At 35.6% G+C, this 13925-nt stretch overlaps 1 protein-coding gene across 1 annotated transcript in view; it reads left to right on the top strand.

Annotated features, from left to right (window-relative positions):
• GPHN (gephyrin) overlaps window positions 1-13925 on the top strand; it is a 280857-nt gene that overhangs the window by 222942 nt on the left and 43990 nt on the right. Inside the window, exons 10-11 of the mRNA XM_084288411.1 lie at window positions 7393-7435; window positions 11072-11209. Coding sequence (XP_084144537.1) covers window positions 7393-7435; window positions 11072-11209 — 181 coding nt within the window. The remainder of the gene's footprint in view (window positions 1-7392; window positions 7436-11071; window positions 11210-13925) is intronic.

Consider the following 13925-nt stretch of genomic DNA (forward strand, 5'->3'; position numbering starts at 1 on the left):
GGTAAATTATTTAAATTTCTCCTCCTCTCATATTACTGCTTTTAAACAGATAATTGCTTAGTTTATGTTTCCTTTTAGTAATAGGTATGTCTGTATGCCAGTAGAACTACAGTAGTTAGCATCATTTTTATCTCTGGGGAAAAAAAATACAGCTGACTCAAGTCTCTAAACTTTTTCCCTACAAAGAATGCCCAGAAATGATGGGGAATAAAAGATGGAGGGAAATGGGAAGCAGATGCAAAGAATCTCTGTCATATAGGTTAATTTTATGTCATTTTTTTTGGTCAAAACATTTGTTCTTTTAATAATCTGCTTTAACTTTTGGTTAGCCCGGTAGTAGTCAGACAGTTGGACTAGATGATCTTTGAAGGTCCCTTCCAACTGAAATATCCTATTCTGTCCTATCTTATTCTATCCTATCCGGAAAATAATTCTCATGTCTGTGGCAAAAACTAAGGGCAGAAGGAATCTCATTCTCTTATATCTCTTAGGAAAGGAAATTTATTCACTCTGCCTATATTTACACAATCTACCTCTCGAATTGAAGAATATTTCCAGGGCATTTGGGGATTATTTAAGATTTTCATTCAAACAAATTAAAGGTCTTGCTTACAGTTTATGATACAAGTAGTAGAATTGTTTTTTTTTTTCCCAAGTGTATTGTTCCTAGAGATTTTTTATATCTTACAAATCCCACAAGGATTCTGTTAGTGCTGAATAGAAATATCTGTTGGAGTTTGGGCAGAAACTATTCGACAATATTTTTTATGTCTTGATTTAATACGGGCTTTAGCTTATACAAGATGCACACCTTCTCGAGACTTGTGCATAATAGCTGATATTGCTTCTCTGAACAAAAACAGTACGATCTTGAATGAGCCCTGAACAGCTCTTGGAATATCACAGAAACGTGCTATTTCCAGGGTTACTCATATCAATTACTTGTATGCAGTCCCATACTCTTAAGAACACAAAATCTTTTTTTTCTTTATGCAAATGTAAATTTTTCGTAAAATTCCTGTGAAGAAATAACACACTTCCTTTCTCTTTGCCTCTTTCTTATTCTCAACTATCAATGAAGTCTATGCTGCCAGTTTGTAGTAGCATATTTGAGAGACAATGAATATTCAGCATTATATTTGCATCCCAGAAGACTGTACTTTGCCTTTTGATCTCTTTTTTTTTTTTTTTTTTTCCAAATATTGAATAATGTCTTTTTTGTATACCACTCCTGTAAAAGGAATCAATTCAACCCTCATGTTTCTGTGGTGTGTTCATCAATCCACTTCCACTGTCCTGTTTGGAGAGCAGTTAGGATGAGCAGTAATCTGACCCTAAGATTTCATGTATGCGTTTATAGTCTACAGGGAAACAATGATCAAAATTAAATATAATTTTATGTAAAAGGTGGGTGACTAGGAAAAACCTCAGAAAGGAGAATGTAGTAATATCTAGTTGAAGATATAAAGATATATTCAAGATTTAAAGATTAGTTTTTTTTAGTGTAAAGCCTACCAAGCATAACACTTTAATAAGTCTTTAAAATCTGCTCCTAAAATAATTTTGCTTTCAGATGATTTTTGCTTGTTTCTTCCCACTGACTCTGAATGAGTAATTCCATGTGTAGACTACTACATTATTCATTTCTAAATTTTGTTGAGGTGAATCCCACCAACAGTGCTTCTCCTTTTTAAAAATGTATTGAGTAATATTTGTTACTACCAAATTCCTAGAGCTCACTTTCCTTTTCTGAAAAGTTTTCAGTATCAAAGAAAAAACATTTCTCTAGTTTTGAACTGACTGTTGTTCAGTTCAGATGGCAATAAAGCATCTCTGAAGACCTTGCATTTTCAGCTCAGTTTGAGTGCTGTTTGAATAAGGATTCATTCCAGAAATAGGAAGATTGCAGCTTGTAATCACATTATTTAATGCTCGAATACTTTGTTAGAAGTTTTCGGAAGTATGCAATTCCAGGTGTACTTCAGCTGTGATTTTTTTAAACAACCTTATTTTTATATTCTGTATTAGTTCAATAATGAGCAAATTCTCTCTGTTGTTCAGATTAGTTTTAAAACAACTTTTTTAATGAAGCCAATGCATCTCATTATATTTTTCAGTTTTTCCCTAGTTTAACCTTACATGTATTGCATAGGCCAAAAGTAATACTTTTTACAGTGTTATTAGACCAGTTTGAGACATTCTTATTCTTGCTTTATTTTTATTTTACGTATTTAGCTACAGATTAATGTATATTACACTCTTAGGGGAAAAAGAATATTTGAGGGAAGAATTATAGAACCATTAAGGTTGGAAAAGACTTCCAAGATCATCTGGTCCAACCATCCCCCTACCACCACTATCACCCACTAAACCCTAAGCACCACGTCCAACCTTTCATTAAACACCCCCAGGGACGGTGACACCACCACTTCCCTGTGCAACCTGTCCCTGTGCCTGACTGCTCTTTCTGAGCAGAAATGTCTCCTCATTTCCAACCTAACCTTCCCCTAGTGCAGCTTGAGGCCATTCCCTCTAGTCCTGTTGCTGGTTACCTATGAGAAGAGGCCAACCTCCAGCCCCCTCACACCTTCCTTTCAGGCAGTTGTAGAGAGCAGTAAGGTCTCCCCTGAGCCTCCTCTTCTCCAGACAAAACAACTACAGTACAATTTGAAAAGAGAATGTAGCCATTGCAATATGGACTAAAGCTTGAGTGGCACTGAGATATTTCTTGCCACTGGAATGTTATGCATTATAAAATTATAAGAAGTATTTATGTGAAATAGTCACGGTCTGTACTGTAGGGCTAGATTCTACCTCTTAAGTAAATTACATGCGCACAGTAAAAGCAGCAACATCATGCTTCTCCACATCCTGCAGAATAAATTGTCTTCATAATACTGCTGAAGTTTCACATAGAGATTGCCTGAGTTATACACTTTCTCAGAGACTGTAAGTAACTTATAGTGTGAGGAGTACCTCATAAACAGGTCTGGCATTTATGAGACAGTTAAAGAGGAACAGAGTTCTCAAATTGTTAGCTGCTGCTGTGCTTTGCGTATCCTGCTTCCTTCATTACAGCTTGGCGAACTCATTCCCTTTCCTGTACCTTTGTCCTCTGTGTGTGTATATGTTTGGGTTTCTGCTGGTGGTTCCACGTTCTGCATGCTTTCCTAAAAGTGGAGCAATATGCTTTCCCATAAACTATGATGATTATGGGTTAGCCTCCTACAGTTTCTGTATATCAAAAAATGGGCTCTTTTTGTTGGTGATAGATCATGTTTTAATGTCATTGTTCTGAATTGTTCTTCATGCTGTAAAACTAAGTTGAAATGTACTCCCATAAGAGTTAGCTTTTCATATTGGGCTGGAAACTCTTCATCATTGTTTGCAATTTATTATAACCAACGGCTTCTAATTGTATGTACCTCCCATAATGAAGAGCTGACTTAATACTCTGTGCTAATCTTGTTATGACTTAAAAAAGGTAAGTAATTTCTCTAACCGTTCCTAATAATCATGGTAAAGCGTTAAAGGGTTTTTTCAATTTTCTTTTTTCTTTTTTTTTTTCACATTAATTTTTCACTTCTAGCATGAACTTTTCTTTGTGTCTTTTTCTATTATTTTTTTTGGTGGACTGATTTTTATTTGCAGCAAAGCACACCATTTAGACTTAAATAAATCCAATTTAGTGTAGTCATTGATTTCATTTTTCAGACCAATCATGTTTGATAGATAGAAATTGTCCGTAGGTTTCTTTATTTTACCATTCCCTTAATTTATTTTGGAGTACTTTATTTCACATTCTATTTAATGCTTCAGCCTGTGGGAGAAGGCTTACTCTGCATTCTAGCATGATGAAATTATATCTTAAAGAACATAAAATCCAATTTGCTTTAAAAAAGACAACAACAACAAAGAAAGAGTAATGTGAATTGAATGTTTTGGGTTTCGTTACATTCTGCCTGAACTACACAGGGGAATGCTACTGGATGATAGCCCCACTCTATCTTCTGCCATGATACATTGTGAGCCAAGGGTTTGCAGAATGGAGAAACAATAAAACTACACTTTCCCTGTGTAAGGAGAGACAGCCACAGTGTATTATCTCTGTAACTGCCTGTGAATGAAAAGAATTATACTAAATAATAGTATTACTGATCACTTGCCCCCATCATTCATGGTACTATGTGCAATATGATATTGAATCTTTACTTTGCAGTAGATGTGAAAAGAATATAGTTTTTTTTGTAAATGTCACAAATAACAAAGTAGTAAAACATACAAATAATGAGTATGATAAAAGGCACTTTAAAGCATATAACCCCATTGATACAACGCTCCATTGCAGCTAAAACTGTGTTAGAAAACTGGCGGGTTTTAATCAAAATGGTATTTTACAGCAGTTATGTTTAAAAATAGCATTTAGGATATCAATGTGCAATTCATATTAAGCAACAGGTATTACATAATAATGAATTATGATGTCAGTTATGTTAAAATATGGTTTGTATTCTGCAGCTGTGAGCATAGGTTGGGAAACAATCAAGTCTAGCTGGTCAAGCCTTTTATTTTATTATCATGGATTCCTCTTCCACAGCTGCTTTTAAAATCTGTGGGAAGCAAATTATTTCTCATACTGCATATGTTGCCCATCAGGTGAGTGATAAAATGTAAACTTTAGGCTGGTTATAATAAATCAAAAAGTAAATTTAAATTTGTCACTGAAGTCCTCTGTGTGCACAGAATTAAAATATGACCTGTAGGAGGCTGTGTGTGAAGCCAGCTGTCTTTTGTTACCATTGTCATTTGGACACTGTAAGAGCAAAACTTTGTCAGCACGTATTTTATATTAGAAGATTTGATTTGCAAATCTCAGCTGCTCTGTTCATTATAAATCTCTTGTTTTTGTCCATACACTAGCTCCACTATAGGTTGGAAGGGCTTAAAGATGAACTGAGGAGGAATAGAGGCTACAACTCGAGAGTAACTATTACTGCTCAAAGGAGCTGTTTTCCATTCGCAAACATTGCTTTGCGCTATGGGTTTGGGCTCCTTCTGTTCCTCCACTTTGTTGAAGACTCTCTCTTGACTTCCATTTTACTTCTTTAGCACTGTCTTTGTCTGCTAACATTTTTCCTCCTTCTCTAGTAGCTTTTATCTGTGTCCTTTGGATCACATATTTTACTTAGTTTATTTTGGTAGATTGTTTCAAATGTTTGTGTTTTGTATTTTTGTTTTTATGCCTTTTTTTCTTTAGGACTATGTTATCTCACTGAGTTTCATTCCACAGTTTGCTGAATTGCTTGGTTATTTTGCAGCAGGCACATTCCTCGTTTTCTCTTTTCATATGGTTTGCAGTGAGAAATAAGAGAGCCTCTTCCATTTTAAACAGTAGTCTTACACATATAGGCCCATGTCTCCTTTTGCATACACTGTCTGTTGGCTTGCCACGTCCCATCCTGCTTCTCTAATTCTCTCAGTACATGCCTCTCTCTTTTGTGCTTTCTATCCTATCATTACACCATCCTTTTGGTCCAGAATTGTCCTCTGGTAAATTACAGATAAATATTTACTTCTCCGAAAGAGTGTACATGTCATGCCTTTAAAATCTGGTAAAACAACTCTGGGCCAAATTTGGGCATCATTAATATTTTGTTTGCAGTTTTCTTGTGTAGTATTTTTGGTGGGAAGGAGGGAGGTTTTGGTTTTGGTTGGTTTTTTGTTTGTTTGTTTTTTCTTTTCTTTTTTTTTTTTTAAACAACAGTTTTTTTTCAGGAAAGGACACCATAATCCACTCTAAGTTGCAACATTACTTTCCATAAGTTATTCCATTACAATAAGTAGACTGTGTTGCGCTGTAGAATCCAATTTTTATGTGAATATACATTTGGGGCAAGCTGCTGTGGAACAGAAGAAAGAGGTTTAGAAGTGGGCACAGCTGTCTTCAGTCTTAAATGGTTGTTCCTTTATGAAGACAGCCTTTTTGGGGTTCAGTGTGTATCATTCTTCATTAAATGTCAGACCATACATATTCACTTTCTAAACAAGTTTTCTGTAATTCCAAATCAAATTGTTCTGAAAAATAATCTGGATTAATTCCTTTGTGTTTTTTTTCAGCAAAGACAAATGTTCTGCAAGGGAAATTACACCCTCAGTGTCATCTGTGCTATTCCACTTCTTTGACTTTTTGTACATGGTTTTACATTATTATTCCTCACTGAAATTTATCAATGCATCTGTCACTAAAGTAAAAAAGGGAAGGATTCAGTTCATACTCTCTTAGATGTTTGTCTTGTGAAGTTTACTTTAGCTCGTATACAGCTGGGGGTTTGTCCACATGAAGAGCTTTGTATTCAAGTGTTACCAGTTTAGACAGCTGACCTGTCGTAAGACAGACTGCTGTTCAGATTACTTGGTCTAAAAACTTGCAAGTTCAGTCTTACTATATAACATGGTGTCTTTCCAAACCTGAGAAGAATTAACAAGAGCTGATGCTTCTGTAGAGATAAAGTTCAAAATGTGTTGTGTTTACAGGACTGATACTCCTCAAAACCAGTTTTTCCAATCTGCATGGTAACTGGATGGAACTTGAAATATCCTGCATTACTAGAACATTAGACCATTGTGAATCCTCCCATTTCACTGGAGTCAGACCAATATATCTGGAATAGCACAGTGGCAGCTAAGCATCTAGGAAGAGGATTTATTGAGGAACCAGTAGTCATTCTCACACAGTTACTTTTTAAAGTAGAATTGCACTGTGAAAATCATTCTGAATACAACATTTCTTTTAACCAAACAGAAACAATTAAGTAAGTTTATCTGGCTCCTGGCAGAAGCTGTTTATACAATTGTGAGTTGCCTATGCAATTTGAAGCTTATTAAATATCTTCAGAATCAGTATAATCTATGTTAACCATTTTTTAAATCTTTCTATATCATACCCGAAAATATCAGTAATGGAATTTTAAGACACATCATAACACAGTTATGTTAGTATTTTGTTTAAGCATAAAACAGAGGACCTAGATTCAGAGTTACTGTAATTACAATTGTATAAGAAAATGTGGATTTTTTTGTTAAAATAAACTTAAGATGGAGCTTAACACATAATTTTAACCCCTGTGTTCTTTGAGTTTACTCTATTAATCTGTCCTTAGGTCATTTTGTTTTTTTATTGGGGGGGAGAGGTGTTAAATTGCTTATATCAGATTCTGTCCATCAGCTAGTACCCGTCTGCTTAAACATATTTATTGCACGTAGAGTAAGGAAGAATGTTGCTGAAAATATGTAGAGCCTCTGTCTTAGATCCCAGGAGCTTGCCCATTATATCTCTGTATTTTGCATTCTTGTTAACTTCTGTAGCTCATAGACTCTGTGCTCTCTCTGCAGGTCCAGTCTAGGTGCAGCAGCAAGGAGAACATCCTCAGAGCAAGTGAGTACTGAAACTTCGTAGCTCTATTGTGAAACTAACACTGCCTACATGACAGCAAATTATAGTCAGCTGGGATGCACGTGAGTTTGCAGAAGAAATGTAATAACTTAAGACAATGAATTTCAGTCCAAAGAGAAAGTAAAAATATAAATAGCTTATACTGTTCACATATTAACTGACAGTTGCCTTTTTTTTCTTTCCATGTTGTTTTAGTAATAGATATTTCACTCTTAACTTGAGAAACATAAGTTTTTAATCCTGTAGGCACTACAGCAGAACAATAGGAAAGGAGTTTGGTTTCTGTTTTGATTTGCCTATCATCAGAGAATTGATGATACTGAAACTACTAGCACAGTTCTCATTGAAGAATTATTAACCAGTGTGCCTTACGATGGCAGAAAAAGGCAGAAGATTCCCAAGTGTATTTTCAGTACCCAGGATATGAAGGGCTGTAGAAAAAGCAGGAGTTCCAGGCATTATACTTGTAAAGTTGTATATAAATATATTTTTCTATTTTGATTATGCAGTTTGTTTTCCTGCTTAATGCTGCAGATAAAGCTTCTGAGATAGTGGTGCAGCAACCAGCACCAAATGGCTGTAGTGTAAAGGTTCTTTGCTGTCGCACAATTTCCCAGCTTTAACTGCTGTACACGTTTTTCTCTATCATCTTCCTTAATTTTTCCAACTTCTCCTTTTAAGAAAATAATATCTTACTTTATACAGACAGAAAAAAGGTTTTAGCACATTTTATATGAAATCTGCTGGACCTGCAGGAATTACATTGCCACTAAGCAGGGTTTCTTTCAGTAGTGCATATGCAGACAAAGGTCGGGGAAACAGGACATAGGTTCTCCGTCTGCCTCAAAAATGCTTTCTTTGTATTTTTCTTGTTTTTTATGAGGTTTCTAACAAAATACACTCCTAAGAATGGAAAATGTAAGATTGCTGCTGAATCCAGGAATGCAGTTTTTCCATTAGTTACACTTGCATCTTGCAATAGTTTAATTAGAATCATTTCTGCCTAGTTTGTGCACCAGAAAATCATCTTTAAGAGTGTGAAAAGTCTAAATATAGTTAAAATACATCTCATCAACTGTGTCTTTCTTCCTCAGTATGACAACTACTATGTTAAAGAAAGGAATTAAATCAATTAGAAGTTATTTGTGCTTCACAAATTCACAGTGCCTGCGTTTATCTTCATGTTATCTTTTAAATATTTACAAAGAGATGGTTTCAATAATTTCTTCTAGAAACTTTCTTGGAACTGGAATTAAGTCGGCAGTTTTATTTATCTCCACTTCTTCCTTTTAAAGATGGTTACCGTGTCAATGGCAAAAAATGAATTACTGAAGTCTACCACATAGCGTATTTAAACAAGCATGTGTCAGTGCTGAAAGAATTTTTGTATAGTAAGATATTACTGATTCAGCAACCTTATCATCTGAAGGAAAAAATTAGATTGCATGATTGTTTTATAAAAGCCTACGTTTAAAGTAATCATCCGGGTGGGTTTTTTGAATGTGAAGGCAAATGGGATACTGAAGAAGCTACTGCAAAGCAAAATTGTCTCATTAAAAATGATGCTTTGTATAATTTGTTAATGCTATCTTACTATAATTTATGTTGTTTTAGAAATATAATTATGAATTGCCTATAGCACTAAATAGGATAGTGCTAGATGGAAATGAGTTGAAAGCAAGTGAGTAGGGAAAAAAACGGGGAGATATTAAAGATGATCAAAAGGCTCACAGAAGGACATGAGATAAAAGTTGTCAATTAAGGAACTCAACGGGACTGAAAAATGGCAGACAGACAACTTCCAGATAATAGGAGCATGCTGAGTTTGAACTGGAAAAAGCCAAGTGAAATCAATCATTATCCATAAATTAGGATATATTGAATGTCTCTTAGAGTTGCAGACAGGCCTCATTACTGTCAGGAAACTGGTGGGAATGTCTTTTGCATGTAGCCAGGCATGATATCTCATGATGCTTTAATGTTGTTTTGTTGCTTACGTTGTCTGGATTGGGAAGGTGGCCAACTGCTGGTGATATTTTAGAGATTTTTTTCCATGGACTTCTTATCTTTTTTTCCGGAAATCTCTGGATTTATTCTGCAGGCCTATAGAGCCATGTCCTTAGTCCCGTTCTTTTATCCCTTCCCTTTAGACCCTCTGACCTGTCAAACACAAAATCAACTAGTCTGTATGCTGAAATCCCTCTACTCTATAGTGTTGTCTTGTTTTGCACGTCTCATCTCTGACGTTGAATCCTAGAGATCCCTAGTAGAGATCCCCCAGTAAGTTTTATTGATCGCTATGAACCAGCCACAGTCCCCCTTAACACTCCACATTGATTGATGTCACCTGGGCTTTATCTTCATTGCTCTATTTCATTGCAGACAGACTATGCATATTTCTTGTAGATTCTTCTTGCATATCTTGATAAAGCTTTTCCTGTCAATGCATATACCTGTTGTATTTCTAGATCATCCCCTGTGGCTCTCACAAATAGCTTCTTGTAATTTTCTTAATCTTTGGCTTGTATCTTTTACTGTTGTATATGCATTACTGCAATAGTTCTATCTCTTCCATTGTTTATTTTCATTTTCAAAATCCTTCAAAGCTTGTTGTCTTCTTGTTTACTCTTTCTCAGCAAGAGAAACATGTCCTCCTTTTACTCCCATCTTAATCTTATGCTGCAAACTGACTGGAACAGGGTCCATTTTTATGTTTTGTCTGTGTGCATCATGTAGCATACTGAGATGCATTTGCGGAGCATAATAATACATAAGTAACTAGTAGTAATAATCTGTGCCAAGTCAGTAGAGTCCTTGTAGATTTCTAGGTTGCCAGTGTTGTAAAGTTATTATATTGTAAATCCTTCTTTCCAGAAGATGGAACGACAACAGCTGCTTCAAAGTACCAGCCTTTATGTGCTGACAACACTCGTGCCTCTTCTCCGTTAATTTTCACCATTTGTATCTGATACAGTTGCTTATTTCACCCAGGTTTAGCCATAGCTAGAGAAGAGGTGTGATCTGTGTTTAAGATGGGATATGCAGAATCTTCTGCATATCATTAGAGTCAAAGCTGCAGCATATTAATGTTCTCTTCAAGGATATTATTGTAGATTTTGAATGGGAAAGGGAGAGAAGGAACACATAATGGAACTCAGCAGGTCCAGGGGCTGATTCAAATTACAGCTACCCACAAGAAGGCTGTGGAAGAACAGAATGAGTGAGTGGATGTCCTGAGCAGTAGGCCAGCTCACAGACCTGAGTTAACTTCAGATAACCATCCGAAGTGTTAAATACTGTATCACCTTTGAAAGGTTTCTCTTTCTGATTAACTGATACTTTTATGCTCATCAGGACTTCTGGTGCATGTTTCATGGCCAGCAAGGATATATGATTTTGTGAAGTTTTTCACTGTAAATTGCATTTTGTTTTAAGTCTCCCTTTTGATTCTAGTTGAATAAAATACCCTCCCAGTGTCTGTCATAAATGCTCAATAGTGATAAGTAAATAAATTAATTTATCTCAGTGCTGGATGTATTTCAGCAAACCGGTTTAAATGAACATCACTGTTAACATCTATGCATAGCAGCATACATAAACTTGGTGCTCTCTTTGCAGGTCACAGTGCTGTTGACATTACCAAGGTAGCAAGAAGACACCGCATGTCTCCATTCCCATTGACGTCTATGGACAAGGCCTTCATCACTGTTCTGGAAATGACCCCAGTACTCGGAACAGAAATCATTAATTACAGAGGTACTTTACATATAGTTGGATTCTTTGTGAGTGGTACAGTGATTATTTCTATTTTTTACAACCTTCTTAAGTGCTTGCCCTTTTAATAATTGTTGCAAGAGGTCTAAGAGTGACCTCTGGGAGAAACTCCTTTAGGAAATGCCAATAATCAGAGTAGAATTCTCCTTTCAGTCAGGACAATGTGGATTGAGCTCGGTGCTGCTCCTTGAAGGAATCTGTAATGGAATTCTAATGAAATCTGTAAATACATTTTCTCATAGTCTCTGTCATATGCAACAAAGCTAAAGCCAAGAAACCACAATTTACCTCAGTGGTTGATTTAACAATGGACTTCTGTAGATATCAACTGGCTCCAAGTTGTACTGTGATGACTCACTTTGTTCTCTCACTGTAGGAGAGTTACTTAACCCCCTTTCCAGTCTGAGATTAATGATTAAGTCTTGAAATACAAAAACATCTGATGTTGGCAGGGACAGGGAAACCTCCTTCAGAGATTCTTCCAGATTTTCCAAAGGTGAGGTGATGAACAAAAAGATGAGGTGATGAACAAAACCATACGCCTCAGGATCCAAAATGTTCAGCATATCAGCAGATTCCAGGTAATGGAGAGTTGTTTCTGAGTTGGATATTCTGTCTTCTGTCTTGAAAGTTCAGAGATTACATGCAGCACCAAATTACATACAGCACCAAATCTTTGTGCTGCCACAAACCTCTGAGATGCCTTCATACTGACATACTGATTCAGTAAGGTGTGCATTCTTGGTAGCAAGAAACAGATCTCTGAGAAGATACCACATATTCTGCATTCAGAATAGCACCAAAACTGGGCCAGCAAGGAATATGCATATTACACCCTGCACTTTCATAGCAGTATGCAGATTAGAATGCAGAATGCCTGAGCATAGCTATCTGACCATTTTGGATAGTTGTCAGTAGTCTGGACATGAGCATACTTAGATTTGACCCCACTACCATGTGTGCACATTCTCTGCCATGCACTTGGGAAGACCAACTCCAGGCATGCTTGAAGCTCTGCTTGTAGCAGAGAAATGTGGACTGTGGACAGGCTTGATCTTGAGGTCGATTTTAGCTGACAAGTGTTGGCATGGTTTACAAATTTCTTCTGGAAGATGACTGTGAATATAGGTAAGATTCAAAATTTTAATGCCTTGCACACTACGCCTTTCATTCTTGTTATCATTTGGATCCTCATTTCTTTCTGATTTGTCTTGAGTTTCTTCTTAAAGATTACTTGCATAGTGTGTAATGGAATTAAGGAATAGTGCTGTTGGACTATAAAGCTGTTGTTCACACTACTTCTTTATTGTGGTAACATGTACTGCAAAGTATGCTGATTTTCTTAATTTTTAAGAATATGCATTCATTACTTGCAATCCAGGAATCTTCTTCACTGATGATGTAAGTTGATCATTGTATAAACATATAGAGGGAATTCAAAAAGTCTTTGGAGCCTAAGACTTCAGTAAAAGAGAGTTAGTCCTCTACAAGCCCAACTGCCACTGACTTTTTACCATGAGATTTAAATGTCTTTGCTAAGACAGTGCTTTGTGGACATCATAATGAACCACAATGTTGAGTACATTCACTTAAGAAGTGTATGTATGAAAAGTCATGTGTTACATATAAATCATAATGACTCTTAACCTACTAGGATAATAGTATATAATGCTCTTATAATGCTAAAACTGTGGTGGTGGCATTACTATTCTTTTTTACATAAAAAGAGTTTTTTGATTTTAAAACTTGTGCTGCAAAACTAAGCAAAGACATAAGGGTGGTATTGAATGTAGGGAAAAACAAGGTTTCATAACCTGTTATTTTCTCTCTCTCTTTTTTTTTTTTTTTCTTGTCCTTGATTCTGTAAATATTGACTTGTTTTATTGTCTTGTCTTCTTATCTTTCTTTTCATTTTCTCCATCTCACAATCTTTATGTTTCTTTTATGTTGTTCTTGTATTTGTGGACAGGAGCTATATTGCCCATGGAAGTTAATAAAATGTGGCTAGAAGTATTCTTCTAGGTAGACAGAAAAAATTAGCATAATCCTCACATGGTACATATATATTGATATATATATAACAATAGCATCACTATTTATTTATATGTAAACACCAGTCTTATGCAGTCATATTTGTATCAGCAGTAGGTAGCAGCCTTTTCATATATCTGATTTGTAAACCTCTTCATTAGAACTATGGTAAAATTAGACAAAATCACAGCATATGTCATGGCCTGCCACAACATGCTTTGGACAGGTTTTCACAATTTAATTTATTTTAATATATATTTTTTAAAAAGGGCTAAGTAACAATTTTGTGTTTATATTGATAACGTTACCATACAAATAACAGAGTGATGCTGTCCAGACCACATGGCCTTCAAAACGTCCTTACAGAGAAAGAATGGAAGTAATTGGTCTTGTCTAGGTGTTTGTATTCTGTATAGAGTTTGATATATTCTTATTTGTCAAAGACAATTTGATTGTTTCTGTTTTTATTCTATGACATGGGAATATGCTGTCAAGGTAAGAGAAGGCATTCTAGTACACTTTGTAATTTCTTAGTAGATACTCCACTATACTTTTCGTGTTACCTGATTATAGACATAAAATTCAGGCTAATTTTAAGTCTGAAACTGCTGTAGAGATATGTACTTGTTTTAATATTCACATAATTATACCTACATGTATTAAAATA

The sequence above is a fragment of the Netta rufina genome (genome assembly GCF_964035555.1).
Source record: "Netta rufina genome assembly, chromosome: 5".
In the NCBI taxonomy this organism is placed as follows: domain Eukaryota; kingdom Metazoa; phylum Chordata; class Aves; order Anseriformes; family Anatidae; genus Netta; species Netta rufina.